General features: G+C 35.6%; 2 protein-coding genes across 2 annotated transcripts; both read right to left on the bottom strand.

The window, feature by feature from the left end:
- Positions 1–1,874: 1,874 nt before the first annotated feature.
- Positions 1,875–4,392, bottom strand: LOC101267069 (uncharacterized). The gene is made up of 5 exons (XM_004248743.5): positions 4,146–4,392; positions 2,804–2,860; positions 2,601–2,684; positions 2,335–2,507; positions 1,875–2,195 (listed from the first exon to the last, which is right to left on the bottom strand). The coding sequence occupies exons 1-5, from the start codon at positions 4,162–4,164 to the stop codon at positions 2,103–2,105; spliced, it is 426 nt and encodes a 141-aa protein (XP_004248791.1). The 5' UTR covers positions 4,165–4,392; the 3' UTR covers positions 1,875–2,102.
- A 1,020-nt stretch (positions 4,393–5,412) lies between these two features.
- Positions 5,413–17,890, bottom strand: LOC101055511 (Hop-interacting protein THI008). The gene is made up of 7 exons (NM_001278991.1): positions 17,531–17,890; positions 16,653–16,736; positions 16,434–16,567; positions 12,373–12,483; positions 12,102–12,207; positions 5,590–5,661; positions 5,413–5,499 (listed from the first exon to the last, which is right to left on the bottom strand). The coding sequence occupies exons 1-7, from the start codon at positions 17,888–17,890 to the stop codon at positions 5,413–5,415; spliced, it is 954 nt and encodes a 317-aa protein (NP_001265920.1).

Below are 17,890 nucleotides of genomic sequence, written 5' to 3'. Positions count from 1 at the left end.
CCAAAAGGATATATATAAGTCAAAATTTGGACGACAAGAATATGAGTGAACCAAACTTTAAATAGAGGGTATATTTATGCCTTTTCGATTAGTTTAAGACATATTTGACCCATTTTCCTTTTAACAAATATGAACTAATTATCTAGCTTGCATGCAATAATTAGCAATTTGACTAAAAAATTAAATTTCTCCATAACTACTTATTCAAACGTAACAAGCAAATTCGAAAAAAAAAAAAGGAACATTTTTTTCTTTCTGTTTCGATTTTATTTTGTAACACATGTATAAAATAAAATGAAGTATTTGTACCATGTAGGCAATCTAAAATTGAGTTTGTAAAATTGTATTTGGAAGTTAATCTTATTTTTATTATTAGATAGAAAAATAGAAAAGAAAAAAAGAAGAGGGGTGGGTGCATAAGAGAACTGGTTGGGGTGGTGAGTAGGAGGTAAAAGAGTACACATATAACCACAAATCAAAATGTCAAAAATTAAGTGAAACCTCACATATTATTGTTGGTTGGGCCTCTTCCATCTTTATTTTTTTGCAATATTTCATCCATTAGAACGTAGAAGTACCTTCTCAAGGACAAATATATTGTATAACATTGTGATTGGTCACCGCTTTTTATCAAAAGATACAGGTCATGTTTAGTACGAAGGAAAATATTTTTTGAAAAATATTTTTTCAAATTTATCATATTTGGTTGGGTCAAATGTTTTAAAATATTTTTCAAATCAACTCATTTTCCTTAAATATAAGGAAAATAACTACACTCCAAAACTTACATTCTTACAAACTTTCTTTCAACCTCTACTACCCAGCCCACCCTACCAGCCTCCAACCCCCTACCATTCCCCCCCCCCCTCCCTCCCAGCCCCTTATTCCTAAAAAAATTTAAATTTATCTTTAGAAAGTATTTTCAATTTCAAAATTTGATTTTTTCACCCCGACATTTTTTCACCCCTACCGTCAAACCCCACCCCACCCCAAAAAAAATTTAAAGTTTATTTTTTGTAAAAAATTAACTTCAATAATTATTTTTTATCTAATAAAAAATAAAGATTCTTCTCAGAAACACTTTTCTTTCAAAAATCACACATTAAAATACTTATCGAGAAAATATTCCTTACCAACCAAACATGAAAAAAATAAATATATATATACTTATTTTCCAAAAAAACATTTTCCATGTAAAACATTTTCCTTCACACCGAACTCATCCATAAACTAGGTTATTTTCATTATATTTCATCCCAATGATGTCACTTATTCCGCCACAACTTTTTTCACGCATTAGCTAGCTGAAAATAAATGTCTAAGAAGCATAAAACCTCCTCAAGTTTACCCTAGATTCTCATGTCAATGATGTGGTTTTGTTGTTGACCAAAAAAAATGTGTCACCTAGTCACAAATCTAACTACTGGAAATAAGTCTCTTGATCCTTGAGTTCGTTGCTGAATGGCCATGGATCGTAAATCAAAGTGGCATAACATCACTAATAGACTTGTTTTCCTGAGTGAGAATTTACAAATAGGCTGACTACTACTTTGGAGTTGAAGCCTCAAGGAAAGTTTAGACAATAGGTGCATGGCTAAGTCATAATACTTGGTCAGATGTTAAAAACTGAAATTCAGTGAACTAATCAACAGGCAAGGTGAAACAGAGACAATTCCCCCAGCCGTAAGGGAGTCATACTTAGCTACACTGATTAAACATCTTTCATGGAACAGAGACCAAAGGAAAAGAAAAAGGCAATAACAAGAATCTGGGATATTCCAAGGGGTACAGGCAAAGTCAAGATTCAATACTCCACTTTCGGAGATGTCAGCTTCTTAGTCAATTAAATTATACACTCACACAAGACCTTGGAGTTATATTATCTTGAACAATGGATATAATAATCAATGAAGCCAAATGTAGCATACGATAGCATAAAAGCAAACTGAAATAAAACTGGTCATGGACAGGTCCATAAAAGTCCAATACTGAAGGCTTCAGCCAATATTTATTGGAGGCAAGGTATATCAAGAACCAAATTCACTTGCCAGCTCAATCTTTTCTAACAATCAGATAAAGAACGAGTTCAAAGTTATTAAAGCTTAAGCATTCATCATTGAGTTCCTCCTGCACTCGGACAACATGTCCATGTAGAACTGACACTTGCCAATGTCACTTCCAGAGCTATTAATGCACTGCAAGTTGAACCACAAATAATGGTATCATCAGAATCTTCTTGAGAAAACAAGACAAATCATACTGACTTGAAGGCTGAAAGAAGTAACCTCCAATTTGCATACTATAGTAGTTGAAAGGATTGAAATCAACACTTACATCTTGGAATGCTTTAGTGTGCACACCACAAGCATCAGAACCTGCACTGCTTGCAGCGGATACTGGAGCTGCCGCCGCCTCAGCGACAACAGTTTCATGTTGAATAGTGCGTGGACCCATGACAGCATCTACAGCTCTGTGTGCCACAGCACTTCCAGTACCAAAGGCCATACCTATAGAAACATAATAATCACATCTTTATCCAAATTTGCAACTTAATATAATTGAACAACTCATTAAAGTAACACTGCAGGATATACTCATACCTTGAGCTATGGTAGAACCAATACCACCAAGCATGGATCCACCACCACTACTTTGCATGGGAGCTGGTGGAGGAGCATGGTGTGCTGCCAAAAATTAAGATAAGAGTGAAAAGGGACAAGCAAAGGAAGGAAGATCAAATCACGTCAACCAAATGACACAAGTTGCAAAGAGGTAAAAGCCTGACTACCCAAAAAAAACTAACCAGGGGCTGGAGCAGGACGAGGAGCAGCGCGAGGGGCAGGACGAGGAGCAGATCTTCCTAAACAACAAATCAAGGAAATCAAAAATCATCAACCAGAACAAAAGAGGGACGGAACATCCCCCCTTTTCCTTTTAGCAAAGAATGGAATTGCTCTAATAAGTTACAACAGCTGACTTCAGCTCGGCAGCTAAAGTGTCGACATTACTGGAGAATCAAAATCAACTAGAGCAACCACAACTAACAAAACAATAATATCACAGAATTGGAAGGAAACCATATTCTAAATACAACTGGAAAAAAATTACTACCTCAATCCTATACATTGAACATGAAGAACACCTGCATCAAAGCATATTCCTATAATTGAAGTTTTCAGCAATTCTGCAGGCGGTCTATCTTGTATTCATTAAGAAATTCACTTTAAATCCCGCTCCTTTTAGGAATTGCTGAATCTCATGTCAAACTTCCTGGTCTAATGCTTGACACACAAATCTAGAGGACACAACTAAAAATAAAAACTGTCTACATAACCAGAAATAAAAACTGGTTCTTCGGTGAAACCGCTAATGAGAGGAATCAATGTTGCAATTAGCTTCTGAATGCAACTAAACCTTATTTTCATCTCAAACTACAAACCCAAAAATACAATGGACCTAAGCAAAAAGGAATTCCTAGTTCAACCTAACGTGAGCTCAATTGAGATTATTTAATTGTCACCTGATTAAGCCCCTGAAAAATAACTACAAGTAATAAGCACCGATTTAGGCACCAAATTCAATATTTAAATGTTGTACAGTTTTCTCCATTGCATAAGCATACTTGTAAGGAGGGGTGTGTATCTAGAGGTAAATGTGAACCCATCGGAGGATCAAAAGCTTACATTGTATATATAAGGTATTTTAAAGAAGTATATGTTGATTTTGAACCTCTTGAATGAGGTTGACTTAGTGGCTAACGGGTTCAAAACTTAAAACTTAACTTGAGGTTTCAAGTTCAAATCTAAGGCACTAATTTCAAAAATTTATAAGAGAAGAAAACATTCATGTTCAAAGGCTAAAAGACAATTGGAATTTTGTTAAAGCAATTACTAGTGACAAGAAGTCAATATGATATGATTACACTCAAACAGAAAGCAAAACGATGAATTTATAATGATTCACATAAGTTGAAAGACGATTAATCGTTCGACTTCACTGTAAAGAAAGATCCATATCCGTATCAATAAAAAATGAATGAAAAAAAAACCCAGAAAACAAAATACATCTAAATAGAAAGATGAATAGCGAATCGAATATGCTATGAATAGCGAATCTAATATGCTATGAATAGTGAAGCTTATTACCAGAGCTTCGGCGAGGCATGATTAGCGGATAGAGGCGGCGAAAACGTAGAGAGAGAATTGAGATCACAAAAAACCCTAGAGATATCGATGAAGATGATATTTCTTTTCTTTCTTACCAAATATAAGCATATATTGTTAAACAATGTCCACGTGGTTTTCTTGGTCACCAAGAAAATACAGAACTTTGTGCTCAAGAATAACCCTTTTTTTTCTTTTTTTCTTTTTGATAGCATATTAACTGAAATGCAATTTTTTTTCTATCGTAACGACGTTTTACCTATATTATTTTATCAATTTAAATATTTTTATTATTTTAATTTTAATATTTATTAATTAAAAAAGGAAAAAAGAATTAGTTTATAATAAATATTTAAAAAAATGTTATAAATTCTGACCAATTGATTATATTCAATTTTTGGGTTTTACAACCTCAAATTTCCCCTTCTGTCCTCAAGCACTCGAAAATGAGAAAAATCTAGGAGGAGGAGGCGTCATTACAATGTATGTATCTACGTATGTGTGTACATACATACATACATATCTAAAATTAATTGGTCCAACTTGATTAACTTCTCGATCAAATGCCATAAAAGCTAAAAATTAGTGGACCTTCACAGTCTGATATTAAAGTGTGTGTATATATAAAAATCATAAATTCAACTCTCTCCCTATCAAATTGCTACTTTAATTAAAGATCTAGGATTTCAATTTTAGATGTGAAAAAATTCTTGATAATGAGCACTTCGCCAAAATAAGATCCAAAATAATACACATATCAAACACCAAAAAAAAAAAAAAAAACCTCTTTCTAGTGTGCATACTTCAATGTTGACTCTTGGGTCTGTAACAATACCCTCAGTTTTTCAACCTCGTTATAGTTCTCACATAATGAGTAACTTGTTTATAGCACAATTGGTGCCAACGTACCCACTAATGTCAACTAGAAGTACTTCCATATCAATACTAGTGCAAAACGAAGGCTCAAAACTTGAAGAATATTGGCGTTCAGTTTCTCACTGCATTTATATGATTTATGATTTATCAAAGAGACAGATATTAAAAATGCTTTAGTGCTTAAATAAGATGTCGGGTACAAAAACAAAATTAATTACATCTAAAATAGCATAATAAACGTATATTATGGAATTACCTAAAATCTCAGCAATGTGTGTAGCCTGAGTTACAGTAACATCATATGTACAAATGTATGCAACTTTGGCAAATATTAGACGCATAATATTTTAGTGAGAGAGCTCTCCTCTTATCATCATTCAGACGGAAGCACCATGTTCTCATCATCTGATGTGATTATACCAGCAGCCGCCATAACATCTGATCCATCAGCTTCACCATTCTACCAGTCAAAATATCATACCAAGTTTAGTTTAGGTTTCAGAGATTACATATCAAACCCCACCAGAGAGAGAGAGAAAGAGAGATGCACCTGTTCGCTAGATTTTACAGAAAGCTCCTGAGCTCCTGTAGTTGAAACTTTAGAAAGATCTCTTAAAATCCCCTGCAAAATTCACAAAGGAAGGCAAAGTAACATCAACACTCATACAATGACTTTTAAGTTCTGATTATAACTTGCATCAAAACTTAAAAATAGAAGTTGGGAGCAAAAGAGTGTTGAAAGCAAAATAACATACATTTTATGAACTCATTGGATAAGAATACAATATTTCATTTCATAGAAAATACCAAAAAACCCATAATGTGATCGATAGACGAAGGGCTATTCTGAAGAAAGCATCCAAAGGGCTGGCTGATGAGTCTTTTGAATAGAGACATATGAGGAGAAGCAAAAAGTGGCGAAAGGAAAATATATCCAAATATAAGATTCCAGAATTCAACTTCTGGAAGTAGGAATCAAAAGATAAACCAGCATTGAAGGGAAGTAACTTACTTAACACTTAAAGAGTGAGATCACTCACCACCTGGCACCTAGGAGGCAATTTCTAGAAGAACTTGATTTGTCAAAGCGTAACATTACACAGTCAGTGCCGAGAAAAGATCAGTCAGAGCTTTACTGATGAACAGGAAGTATATACAACTAATTGCAGTCATTTAAAGAACTAATTTTGGTAGTTGGTACTTGCTATCTTTTACCCCTTTTTTGGGAACAAGGTATGTACCTCGCCTCTATAACCCCCAAAGGTAGGGGTAAGGGTATGCATACATCCTACCCTCCCCACAGACTGCGAGCTAATTTTATTATAAATAGTACCAAGCAGTTTTATTATTTTGTAGGAAAATTCTCTACACATTTATTTTTACGAACTCAGAAGATGATTGATTTCATTGTCAACTTTTGAAGCTGAAAACGTTTAACACTTTGTAAGTATGCATCTTGCAATTACAAAGCTCCTCATAGAAAGCAACTCCCTGAAAAGGGATCTCAGTGACAGAAAGGTAATATGTTTTGTTTTATCATCCCCACTCAACCAAAAAGAAACACAAATAAACTGGCGAAGGAGAAGGACAATTCCTAATTTTGAGTTCAATAGCCTAATGTAAAAAGAAGAGGCACACTTAACCACAGAATACATACTCTACAAGGTGAAACTACAAATAGGTACTTAAAAGTCCTGGCAGTTTTGCAAAGCCAATAGACATGGCGAGTAAGTCATAAGATAATCCATTCAAAGCATAGTATGACACTAAATAAAAATATGAATATAGAAGTGAAACATTAACCAACTAATCAGATTGTCAGGAAGAGTTAACTACATAATAAAAGATACAGCTAAAAGAAAAGTGAGCAAAGGAGGAAGGATGTAGAAGAACTGTTGGTGTTGGTCAATAACATAGCCAATATTCTTGCAAAACTAGGAGAAAGTAGAGTTAATTTCATGTCCTCCAACTCTTCTCGCATTTTTTTTTCTCGTTCTGCTTCTATACTTCACCTTTTCATATGCCGCTTTAAGGATAACAAGTATTACAGGACATCTGAGGTTAAAACCTCATAAAGTGGCTAATAAACTTTGGGATGTACTTTGGAGCTATAGGGTCATCATTTTTTTCTCTGTCTGCTTCTACACTTCACCTTTTCATATGCAGCTTAAAGGATCAATTCAACATGTATACTATTACAGGACATCTGAAGTTGAAAGGTGGCTAATAAACTTTTGAGATGTGATTTGGAGCTATAGGGTCATCTTGAGATAGGAATATGAACCTTGGGCACATTTGGCTTTTCGAAACCCAAAACTAGGTGGTCTTTGGAAGAACAACCTTGTAAAAGAAAGGGCAGCCCAGTGCACAAAGCACCCCCTGTTAGCAGGGATGTGATGACAAACCTACACTTGTATAATAGAAAAAAATAACCAAAAATTTTGAAAACGTAAAAATAATTCAAATTTATTTTGATTTTCAAGAGAAAAATCTTACACTTTGAAGCTCCAGTTTGACCTCTCTTTTCTTTAATATATATGGTCTCTCTGTAAAAAATATTCTGCACCATTGCTTCTCCCTCATCGTCTTCTTTTTCATTTTTTAGCTTGTGATATCCTTTAAAAATCTTTTTCTCCTTGTAATCATAAGTCATGTTTTTAAGTCATATGGTACAACCTTGTTAATCTAATGCATGTCTTCTTGTTGAATTAGTACATATATTTATACTAAGATGGTTGAAATAATAATGGGGATTAAAACTTACAGTTATAGTTTTTAGATTAAGTAATAACTTTTATTAATATTTGAACAGACAGCGTACACTAGTAACAAAAAGTAGAAATACTACAAAAGAAGATGGTTTTCTATTAATGACAACCAATCTTATATACATAAAGGCACCTTATGGATGCACCAAAAAGAAATAAGGGGTGAAATATCATTCCTTAACTACGCAAAATTCATCTCTACAACTCAAAAGTTTTCTATTTGATGATATAGGACAATGAATAAGAGGTAGTCAGCATCGCCTCAATCATTGCACATAAAGAACCGACCTAAGTTAACTTTCCTCTTTCTTAGATTCTGAGTTATCAAGAAATCACCACTTAAGTTGCTAACCAAGTGGAAAAACATACCTTTCTTGGTACCTTCCAGATCCAAATCAACCTATACAGGAAGCCCACCTCCTTCCTAGTCAAAAACTTCTCATAATAGGCTTTAATAGAGAGCATTCTCTTATTCCCCACCCCCACTTCCATACATCTGCTCTATCATGTGTTATACATTGTTTGTAGAGTAAATCAATAAGCCTTTGGAATTCTCTCACTTCCCAATCCCGAAAGTTTCTCTTGAATCTCAAATGCCAAAACAATTTTCCATCTTTAATCTTGGACTCACTGAACTGTCATCACCTTCTGGCATGAACTTTCTATTAGGGGTGGGCATTGGGTTCTTCGGTTCGATGTTATCAAACTATGGTTCGGTTCTTCAGTTTTAGAAAAGTGTACACTGTATACCAAACCAAACTAATTCCGTTCGGTTCGATTTTTTCTACTTTGGTTCGGTTTGTCGATGTTTCTAAATCGATTTTTCGGTGTGAATGAAAAATAAAATGACAAAATCAAAGTATAAGATACTTAAAAATTTAAAACTATGTTAAGGAATGATGTGTCTCGCTGTAGAACACTTATTAAGCTAACTAAAAGGCTATATTTGTCTTTATAAAGAATATTGTGCCTCCAACTAAATTTGAGAAAAAACAAGTACGAACACGAGTTCCTTTACATAATGTACATTGATAAAAATATGTTTGAGCTCCTCATGGGATATAACATTTGAAGTTAACTATTAAATTGTACATTTGTTGCTACTTTGATTTGTACATGAATGATTTAATTATTAGTTGAATTTTTTTTAATTAAGAGAATGCCCATAAATCATATATATATATATATATATATATATATATAAGATAACCCTCAACCCGGTGACGTGGTGCCAACACAAGCAAGGACTCCCATATATTTTAATATATTTCCAAAAGTACCCTTCCCCTCCTCCCAGAACTTCACATTCAGTTGTTTCCGTTCCTATACAACGTAACTCTTCATAACAGATGTGACGAAGGCCTGTTGGCTCTTTTCACAATCTTCCTCCATCTTCCGAAAAACTTTCATACAGCAACTTCTTCGGCAGAATTTGATATTCTGCATGCGTAGCCTTTAAAGTTGTGCAAATTGTCGATGTTCTTCATGTTCCTTCCCAACAATCTTTCCTTCAGTACCTTTCTCGACTGAATTTGAAAGTTCTCTCATGTCTTTCACGTTGTGCATCAATCTCCTCCCTGTGCTTCCTGTTTCTTCCCAATAACATCCCCTTACCACCTTTATTAGCAAAACAGATTCGAATGATTTTGAAAGTTCTCGTCTGCTGCGATTGTAGTGTGCAGAACACCGACCCAAGTCTCTAGCAACCATCCAGGAAGATGCTTTATCAATCTCCTCCCTGCCGTTCTGCTTCTTTCTTCTTCCACTCAGCAACTTCCCCTTAACACCTTCATCTCTAAAAAACTCGAAACTTACTATGCAGTCTTTGACGTTGGGCACAACGCATGCTTTTCGGTTTGCACACACATTGTTGTTGTAATCCTGTTCCATCTTGTCATTCTGTTTTAACCCGATTGATGCAATGGTATAAAGATAAATTTGTTTTATATGTGCACAAATGTCATGAATGAATCTGTACACTAGCATTATTAATGCAAACATTGGGTGTCCTATCCAACTTGTGTATTCCAAATATTCCATGAGTACTTGTTTACCTCCCACCATCACAAGTATTTGATAGTCTGTTCACCAAGGCTTAGGCAGATGGAATGAAATCATTTATTGTTTCTTGCATCTACTAGATTCGAACTTGAGACCTCATGGTTCTCCTCTCACTTCATTGACAACTAGGCCGTACACCTTTGGGTGCCAATCACACCTTCCTACCTAACCCCAGTTTCGATATCAACCAAGTGAAATATGTAAGAACCATTTTGGTGATTTCTGAAGCAGTATCAGGGCTATGTGTAAACTGGAACAATAGTATGCTTTTCCCAGTCAACAAAGTGGACAACATCCAAGTTTTAGCAGGAGTTCTAGGATGTGAGGTGGGATCCTCACCTACTGTGTATCTAGGGCTGTCTTTGGGTGCAAAAAGTAAAGCTATGGAAATCTGGAACGGGGTTATAGAGAGGTGTGAAAAAAGGCTTTATAACTGGAAGGGGCAATATTTATCATTAGGCGGCAGGATCATTCTAGTCTATAGTGTATTGGATGCTCTCCCTACCTATGTCATGTCTTTGTTTCCTATCCCTTCTAAGGTTTGAAAAGATTAGATTCCTTGAGGATGAATTTCATTTGGCAAGGGAACAAAGAAAAGAAAGGAATTCATTTGGTCAAATGGGAGTGCCTCATCACCAGCAAAAAGGATGGAGGACTTGGCATTAGAGACCTCAAAGCCCATAACCAAAGCTTGTTGATGAAATGGTTATGGAGATATAACTTGGAGACTAATTCATTATGGAGGAGATTTATACATGATAAATATGGCCAAGATGACCAGTGGTGCTCAAAATATGTCAATTGTCCCTTTGGAGTTGGAGCTTGGAGAGCCATTAGATCCTTTTGGCCACTTTTGGCTGGAAATGCCAGTCTCAAAGTTGGCAACAGGAGGAAAATTCTCTTTTGGCATGACAACTGGCTTGGGCATGGTCCTTTGAAGTTTTGTTCCCTGATTTCTACACTATTGCTACTTAACCAGATATTAACCTTGAATCAGCTAAAGGAGTACATGGGTGGAATATCACTTATAGAAGATTACTAAATGACTGGGAATTGGAAAGAGTCGTGGACTTGTTCAAGACCTTGGAATCTTTCCAAGGTTTCAAAGAATCTGAGGATAGTTTGTGCTGGAAATCTGGAAATGATGGAGTCTACACTGTCAAATCTGCATACAACTACCAGATTAGACAAAATGCACAATTTGACAAGTGGCCATGGAAGTTCATCAGGAAGACTAAGGCCCCTTGCAAAGTCTTATGTTTTTCTTGGCTAGTGGCAAGAGAAGCAGCATGTCTCACTCAAGAAAACTTAAGAAGAAGGGGATTTCATCTGTGCTCTAGGTGGTGCAGCCGGAGAAAACAATAGCCATCTCTTTCTACATTGTCCCATAACTGGACAAATTGTGGCAACTTCTTTTGAATTTGGTAGAACTAAGATGGTCTATGCCAGCAACAAGTTCTGATTTATTTAAGTGTTGGAACTATAATGGTGGTGCAGTGAGTCAAAAAAAGTGGTGGGAACTTGCCCAGCTTGTATATGGTGGACAATTTGGAAAGAGAGGAACTAAAGAATTTTTGAAGACAAAAGAAATCCGGTGCATAAAGTCAAAGATGAATTGTATTCTTTTGTTCCTTTTTTGGTGTAAAGAAAATTACGTAGAGGAGACTGAATCACTAGTTGATATAATAGGTTCCTTGTAATTGTAGATAGCTCTGTCATGGTGATAGCACTAGTTGATATGATACGTTCCATGCTATAGTCTTAAGCATGGTTGGGATAGCACTGTCATGGTGCAGATCTAATTTCACACACACACACACACACACCCTTACCAGTTTCCAAAAAAAAAAAATTGGTCAAGGGATCACTGCTTATCCCTTAAAACATAGAAACGAGAATAGTACAACATAACACACAATACTATTTACATAATGAGGCTCATATAAAAGGAACAAAATGTCAAGACACAATTATCACTATGTGAACTGACAAGTGGAAAAACCAAGGTGTATAGTTTTCAAACACAATAATAACCTTATTGGCCCACGTAAGTCCACATGCATTGCGTAGTGACTTATCCCTTAAACATAAACGAGAATAGTACAACACAACAAACAATACTATTTACATAATGAGGTTCATATAAAAGGAAGAAAATGTCAAGACACAATTATAACTATGTGAACTGACAAGTGGAAAACCAAGGTGTACAGTTTTCAAACACAATACTAACCTTATTGGCCCATGTAAGTCCACATGCATTGCAAAGTGACCTCGGGCCAGCTGGTCCACGGCGCATCATAGGAGTGGATTTCGAACTAGTTCCACAATGTCTACATCTGTTGAGACAACAAGAGAATAAGATATCAGCTACTGCATTTGTTTTATTTGATCAGTTCAACTTAGACGCCACATGGGTCAACATGTTATCACTATTACTGTCTGACTTAATCAACAGAACTGAAACACAAACGACTACAGAACTATAGAAGTCTGACACTCACAATGTTTCCTGTTCTTCTTGGCTAGAGCCTGCATTCCCCTCTGCAGAAGAAGAAGCTGCTTCATCAGATACTGTCTTGGAAGATGTAAACTGACCCTTTTTTCGCTGCATCCTGACAATAAATCCAAGAACTGTGAGATGCAATAGAACACAGATCAATTTGACCAAAACTACTTTGAATGACCACCCTAACTAGACCCTGCACGTCAAAAATAGGCAAAGACTGAACTTTTGAATGACCACCCTAACTAGACCCTGCACGTCAAAAATAGGCAAAGACTGAACTTTTGAATGACCACCCTAACTAGACCCTGCACGTCAAAAAATAGGCAAAGACTAAACTTTAGAGCTTCAAACAGAAAAAGAAAAAGAAGCAAGTAACCTTAAAAAAATTTCCTATCCTCCATTCCTCCCTAGAAATCTCTAGTAAAAAATTTTCACTGGACTAAGAGCCTGTTTGGCTCAGCTTAAAAGCTGGTCAAACTGACTTAAAAGCTGGTTTTTGACTTATTTAGCTGTTTGGTAATACTAAAAATAACTTATTTTAAGTTAAAAAAAACTTATTTTAAGCCAAAAGTTAAAAGCTGGGGTAGGGGTGCTTTTTTTTTCCAGCTTATGAGCTGTTTTAAGTCGACTATATTTTTACCTTTTTGCCCTTAATATTTTTATACACTATCCAAATTACCCACATAACCCTAACATCTCTTTCTTCTATTTTTCCCTTTTCATGTGTGGATGATAGACAATTACTATTACTAATGAATGAAAATAAAATAAATCTTAAATCTTTCAAGTGATCTATTCAAATTATATATTATTAAAATGTAAAATAAGTTGCACATATAACTTAAATAAAAATTTATATTCCTCTTATAAATAAGTTGTGATAATAAAGAAATATGTGAATGATAGACAATTATTATTACCTATGGATGAAACTAAAATAAAATCTTAAATCGTTCTTTAATCTATTCAAATTATATATCTTTAAAATCTATAATAAGTTTATATTCCTCTTATAAATAATTTGTGATGAGAAAGAAATATGTGAATGATAGCAATATATAATTATTTATGGCTGTAAAATATAAACTAATTAAATTTTATTATGTTAACAGCTTTTAAGGGTATTTCAGACATTTTGATTTAAAAAGCTGTTTATCAGCACTTATTTGCCAAACACATCAACAACTTTTTTTTTAATTTCAGCACTTTTATCCAAACGCATAACTGCTTATTTTAAAAATAAGTTTCAGCACTTTCAAAAGTACTTTTTTAAAGTTGTTTTTATTAAGCCCATCCAAACGGGCCCTAAGAGGTGTTTAACCATGAATTTTTTTATTTTTATTTTTTGGAGTTGACTAATTTGGTCATAAATTCAAAATCCAACTTTTTAGGATTTTGAAAAATATCAAAAAGTTATTTTCAATTTTTTTTATGACGGTGGTGTTCGGGCAGCTATTGCGCACCTTGACTAATTCCAAGGGACACATGTTACCTCCCACCAACAGCAGGTATCAGGTAACTTTATCCACCAAGGATAGGACAAATGGGACGAATCACCTAAAAACAATTCCCACTCTAAATTCTCACAATATTTAAAAACAACTTGTAACAATGGCCAAACACAACCTATAGAACATGGGGAAAGAAAAGAAAAGAAGATTGCATTCACAACATTTACACTGTCTCAAGCCCACAATTAGATGTTACTACAAACATCTTTTAGCAATAGCCATTTTACTTCTATAAGAGAAGAGTTCAAAATTGACATGCCCGCGAAATGAGATTAAAATAACCCTTACATGAGAGAAGCCAACGGAAGATCCCATTCACTACCATCAATAAAATGTTTCTACACATTACCGTGACCAGCTTGACACCTAGAATCCACCCACCAAATCGAATACCAAGTCAACAGATTGACAAGGAATGTGTCACTCTAGTATGCAAATGCCATTAAGCTCCTTAAAAAGCTTCCTCCAATGATCTTCTTACTGAAAGTGCATATCCAGTCATGGCATTGGTGAACCCATTATGAGTGTAAGGAAGTCAGGGTTATAGTTGCCCTTCATCGTACTTTTTTTGATATATTTGCCCCTACAATCCAACTTAAGGCACATATGCGCCCTTGAGATGGTGTAGTCTCATCTCCCCGCTTTTATCCTCTTAAGTGGCACCTATATGGCATGCCTACATGGATATATATATACATATATTATTTGTTCCATTTAAATTTCCTCCTAATTTAATTATTATACGCAACTTAATATCGTACCCACCCATTTCATCCATAAAACCCACTCCTAGTACTCTTATTTCATTGTCACTTCTCCATGAAAAAAAACCCATCATGTTAACATGTCAAGCAATGATTTATTTATGGTTAAATTTTCAGTTCACTTTCACTAAATACATCTGCTTTTTTCATTTTTCAGGAGGGTTGCCCATGCTCTGCCACTATAACATTCTCTGTTCCTCCTCAGCTTGATGGATAGTACTTTGGCTAAAGCATCACAATCTACAGCAGTGAATCCCTTTCATCTGGAGCTAAGAGGCATGTGCTGAAGTTTTTCCTTTTTTTCACTTCAGGATAGATAGCATATTTCCATGACTTTCTAATCTTTTGTTATGTTACATAGAACTGAACTGATTATGTTTACAACTTAGTGGTATCTCCATTACTCAAAAGGTGTTTTTTAGAGCTTGCAGTTTTGTTTACTGTACGTTCATCTCAACAAGGGAATCATAAATTAGTACCTACTGTATATACTAAAATAAATAAATAATTACAACTAAGGGATAATTTCATAGACCTCCCTCCTCCCTCCAAGTTCCCTTTATAATACTTAGTTCCCTTGTGTTTGAGATGACACCTGCCTTCGTAAATTTGATTCTTTTGTAACCAAACTAGTTTTAAGTAATAAAAGTCATGTATAATCCAAGTTTACAATAGTCAAACTTTATTAACTGCCCTTAATTTGAAGTGATCCATACTTTCCTAGTCAACATAAATTTGCTAGTTGCGGATTTTCAAGTTTTTCAGAGTTCCGATGGAAAATTTCAAGTACTACTAAAGAAACTTAGCACTTAACCTGTTCACCAACAAAATTAGATAGCTGTAAATTGGGGAAAATCTTGCAATAGGTTAGAAGCATCCATAACCAACAGTTTGAACACGATAAATCAAGAAAAAGTAACACAGGAAACTAGAAAAGAAGAGGAAAAGAAGAAAGTCGCAAAAGGAGCTGTAAGTTGTACAGTTGCAAAAGGGTAAACTCGGAATACACATAATTATTATTATTTACAAGGGAGATGAGTGTCAACCAGTAAACCATGAGGGAGGTAAGCATTATGAAGCTATGTTTCTCAGACTCTTCAATTATTTCAAGGGGTGCATGTCGGATTCGCCAAAAGCAGTGTATTTTTGAATAATCCGACATGGGTGCGGCATCAGAAGTGAAGAGTCCGCGCAACTTATTTATGAAGCCAAACCTGAGGGGAGGTCTTCGAAATTATCCCTAAAAGTCTAAAACAAAGTAAATAATAAACCACCAACATATCAGGGAAAGGAAAAAAACAACTGATTTATATCTCACTCACTCCATCTTCTTCTTTTTAAGTCTTACCCACTCCAACTTAAAAGCAGGAGACTTGAACTCATTTATACCATACAATTAGCAGCACAGCAATAACAGAAACTTCTAGCATTCAGTAAGATGAGGAACTAGCAGAAAGGTATCATAACAATATGCCTTACAAGGGACAAGTTGTCACTGTTCTTCTATGAAGCATATGGAGACAGTTTGCTAACTTTTCAGGCAATTCTTTGTTTTCTCACACACTCCATCACATAGCTATCTAGAGCAACAAAAAGTGACTAATGTAAAGCATCAAATAAGTGTATTTAATACTCCAATTCCAACTAAATTAAAGGTAAGCTAGATTAGAGACAAAAAGAATTGGAGATGACTACTGATTAGTCATGGTACATCAAACATGGTTTTCATTTATCCAACACTTCCAACGTTATCTTTAAGGAAATAAATAAAGCTATATTACCGAAGTGCAACTTCTTTCCGAACAGTATATCGGATCTTTTTATCAAAGCATCTTTCTTTCCTTTTTTCCCTAAAACGACTCAAAGAAGCCGCCCGTTGTGGTTGATTCAATCTTCCAGGACCTTCACTTGAAGCCTAGGGAAATTGCAAGATAAGAACCATAAATGATTGCAAACCAGTGTAACAGCAGAACACTACACGAGGGAGTAAAAATACATACCCTATGACTCTGGGAAGCCATATTGACAGTAGGGATGCCAGCAGGGACTTCATATCCCCCCAACAGCAGCAGCACCGCCTGAACCTGAAAATCAACGGAGACCCAAAAAAACATTATTTCTCCATATAGTGATTGCCTTAATGACAAAATTATTCATCATTTCCAACAAAAAGAGACCTAATTAGAGCGGAAAAGATCATAGAATAATCATTTAGCTGACCTCATCGGGATTGAGGCATAATTGATTTCAAGATTGATTCATCATCGATGCTTGTTGATAAGCAGACAGCAATTCAAGCAAACTAAGCTAGATAAAACTTAACCCATCTCCATAAAGTTCTTAAATTTAAGTGTCACTCCTATATTTGGAAAAGCAAAGACCTTGGTTGACCTCCTTACTTGAAAGGCTAATCAACTTTTCATACTGACGAACCTTAGAAATTACCAAATCCCAAGTCTTGAATCACCTCAATTACAAAAGCAACATCAACAACACCTCAATCCCAAGCTAGTTGCAGTTGGTTATATGGATCCTCTCTATATATTTTGCTCCATTTGGAAGCGTTCATTCCATTAAAGCAGGTGTTTGCCTGGACTTCTATGTCCTACAAAACTTGGTGTTTTTCAGTTCTTGTGGAAACCATGTAATGTAATCCATGAATATACTAAGCAAAGGCCTTATTGATGGGGAATGTCTGCCTGGATTTATGTGCCATAGACTCTCTAACAAAACCCTAGTTTATCCTACGCTTTTAGAAACCACGCTCGTGGTATGGACCTCTAATACTAAACAGACAGCAAATAAGGTGATCCATTCCCATGTAAAGGCCTAATTATTTGTACAAGAACAAGAAGAAAGACCTAAATCGAAGAAGCACCTTTTCAGGAGAAACAGCATCATACACAAACACTTCGCCTCGAAATGACAGCGTAAGCTGATCGCTACTTCCTCCCCCAACCATTTCCGAGCCAGGGACATATAGAGAGTTATGCGGAACGCCTTCTACACCATTCAGCGCCGCCGCTGTAGTAGCTATGGTACCATCGGTGCCGTTGTGGAGCCCGTGGTGGTTATGGTCGTAGCCAATGTGATGAGAAGAGTCTTCTATGGACTCCATTCCTCCTCCACCGCCACCGCCGGCGACGTCAACGTCATCGTCGTCACCGTCGTCGGCGAAATGAGTCTGTTGCTGTCCTTCTCGCTGTACTGCTGCGGTCATTGTTTCTCTTCTGTACAT

This window comes from Solanum lycopersicum, chromosome 10, assembly GCF_036512215.1.
Source record: "Solanum lycopersicum chromosome 10, SLM_r2.1".
Lineage (NCBI taxonomy): Eukaryota > Viridiplantae > Streptophyta > Magnoliopsida > Solanales > Solanaceae > Solanum > Solanum lycopersicum.
Note: the sequence above shows the minus strand (reverse complement) of the source record. Positions and strands in the feature narration are given on the sequence as shown.

Coding starts and splice junctions, on each gene's coding strand:
- LOC101267069 (XM_004248743.5), bottom strand. Junction 2,685..2,803: donor TCGTCCTGCTCCAGCCCCTG/GTTAGTTTTTTT, acceptor AATTTTTGGCAG/CACACCATGCTCCTCCACCA. Junction 2,508..2,600: donor TGGTTCTACCATAGCTCAAG/GTATGAGTATAT, acceptor ATGTTTCTATAG/GTATGGCCTTTGGTACTGGA.
- LOC101055511 (NM_001278991.1), bottom strand. CDS start 17,890: ATGTACAGAAGAGAAACAATGACCGCAGCAGTACAGCGAGAAGGACAG. Junction 16,737..17,530: donor ATGCTGTTTCTCCTGAAAAG/GTGCTTCTTCGA, acceptor GTTGATTTTCAG/GTTCAGGCGGTGCTGCTGCT. Junction 12,484..16,433: donor CGGAAAGAAGTTGCACTTCG/GTAATATAGCTT, acceptor ATTTATTGTCAG/GATGCAGCGAAAAAAGGGTC.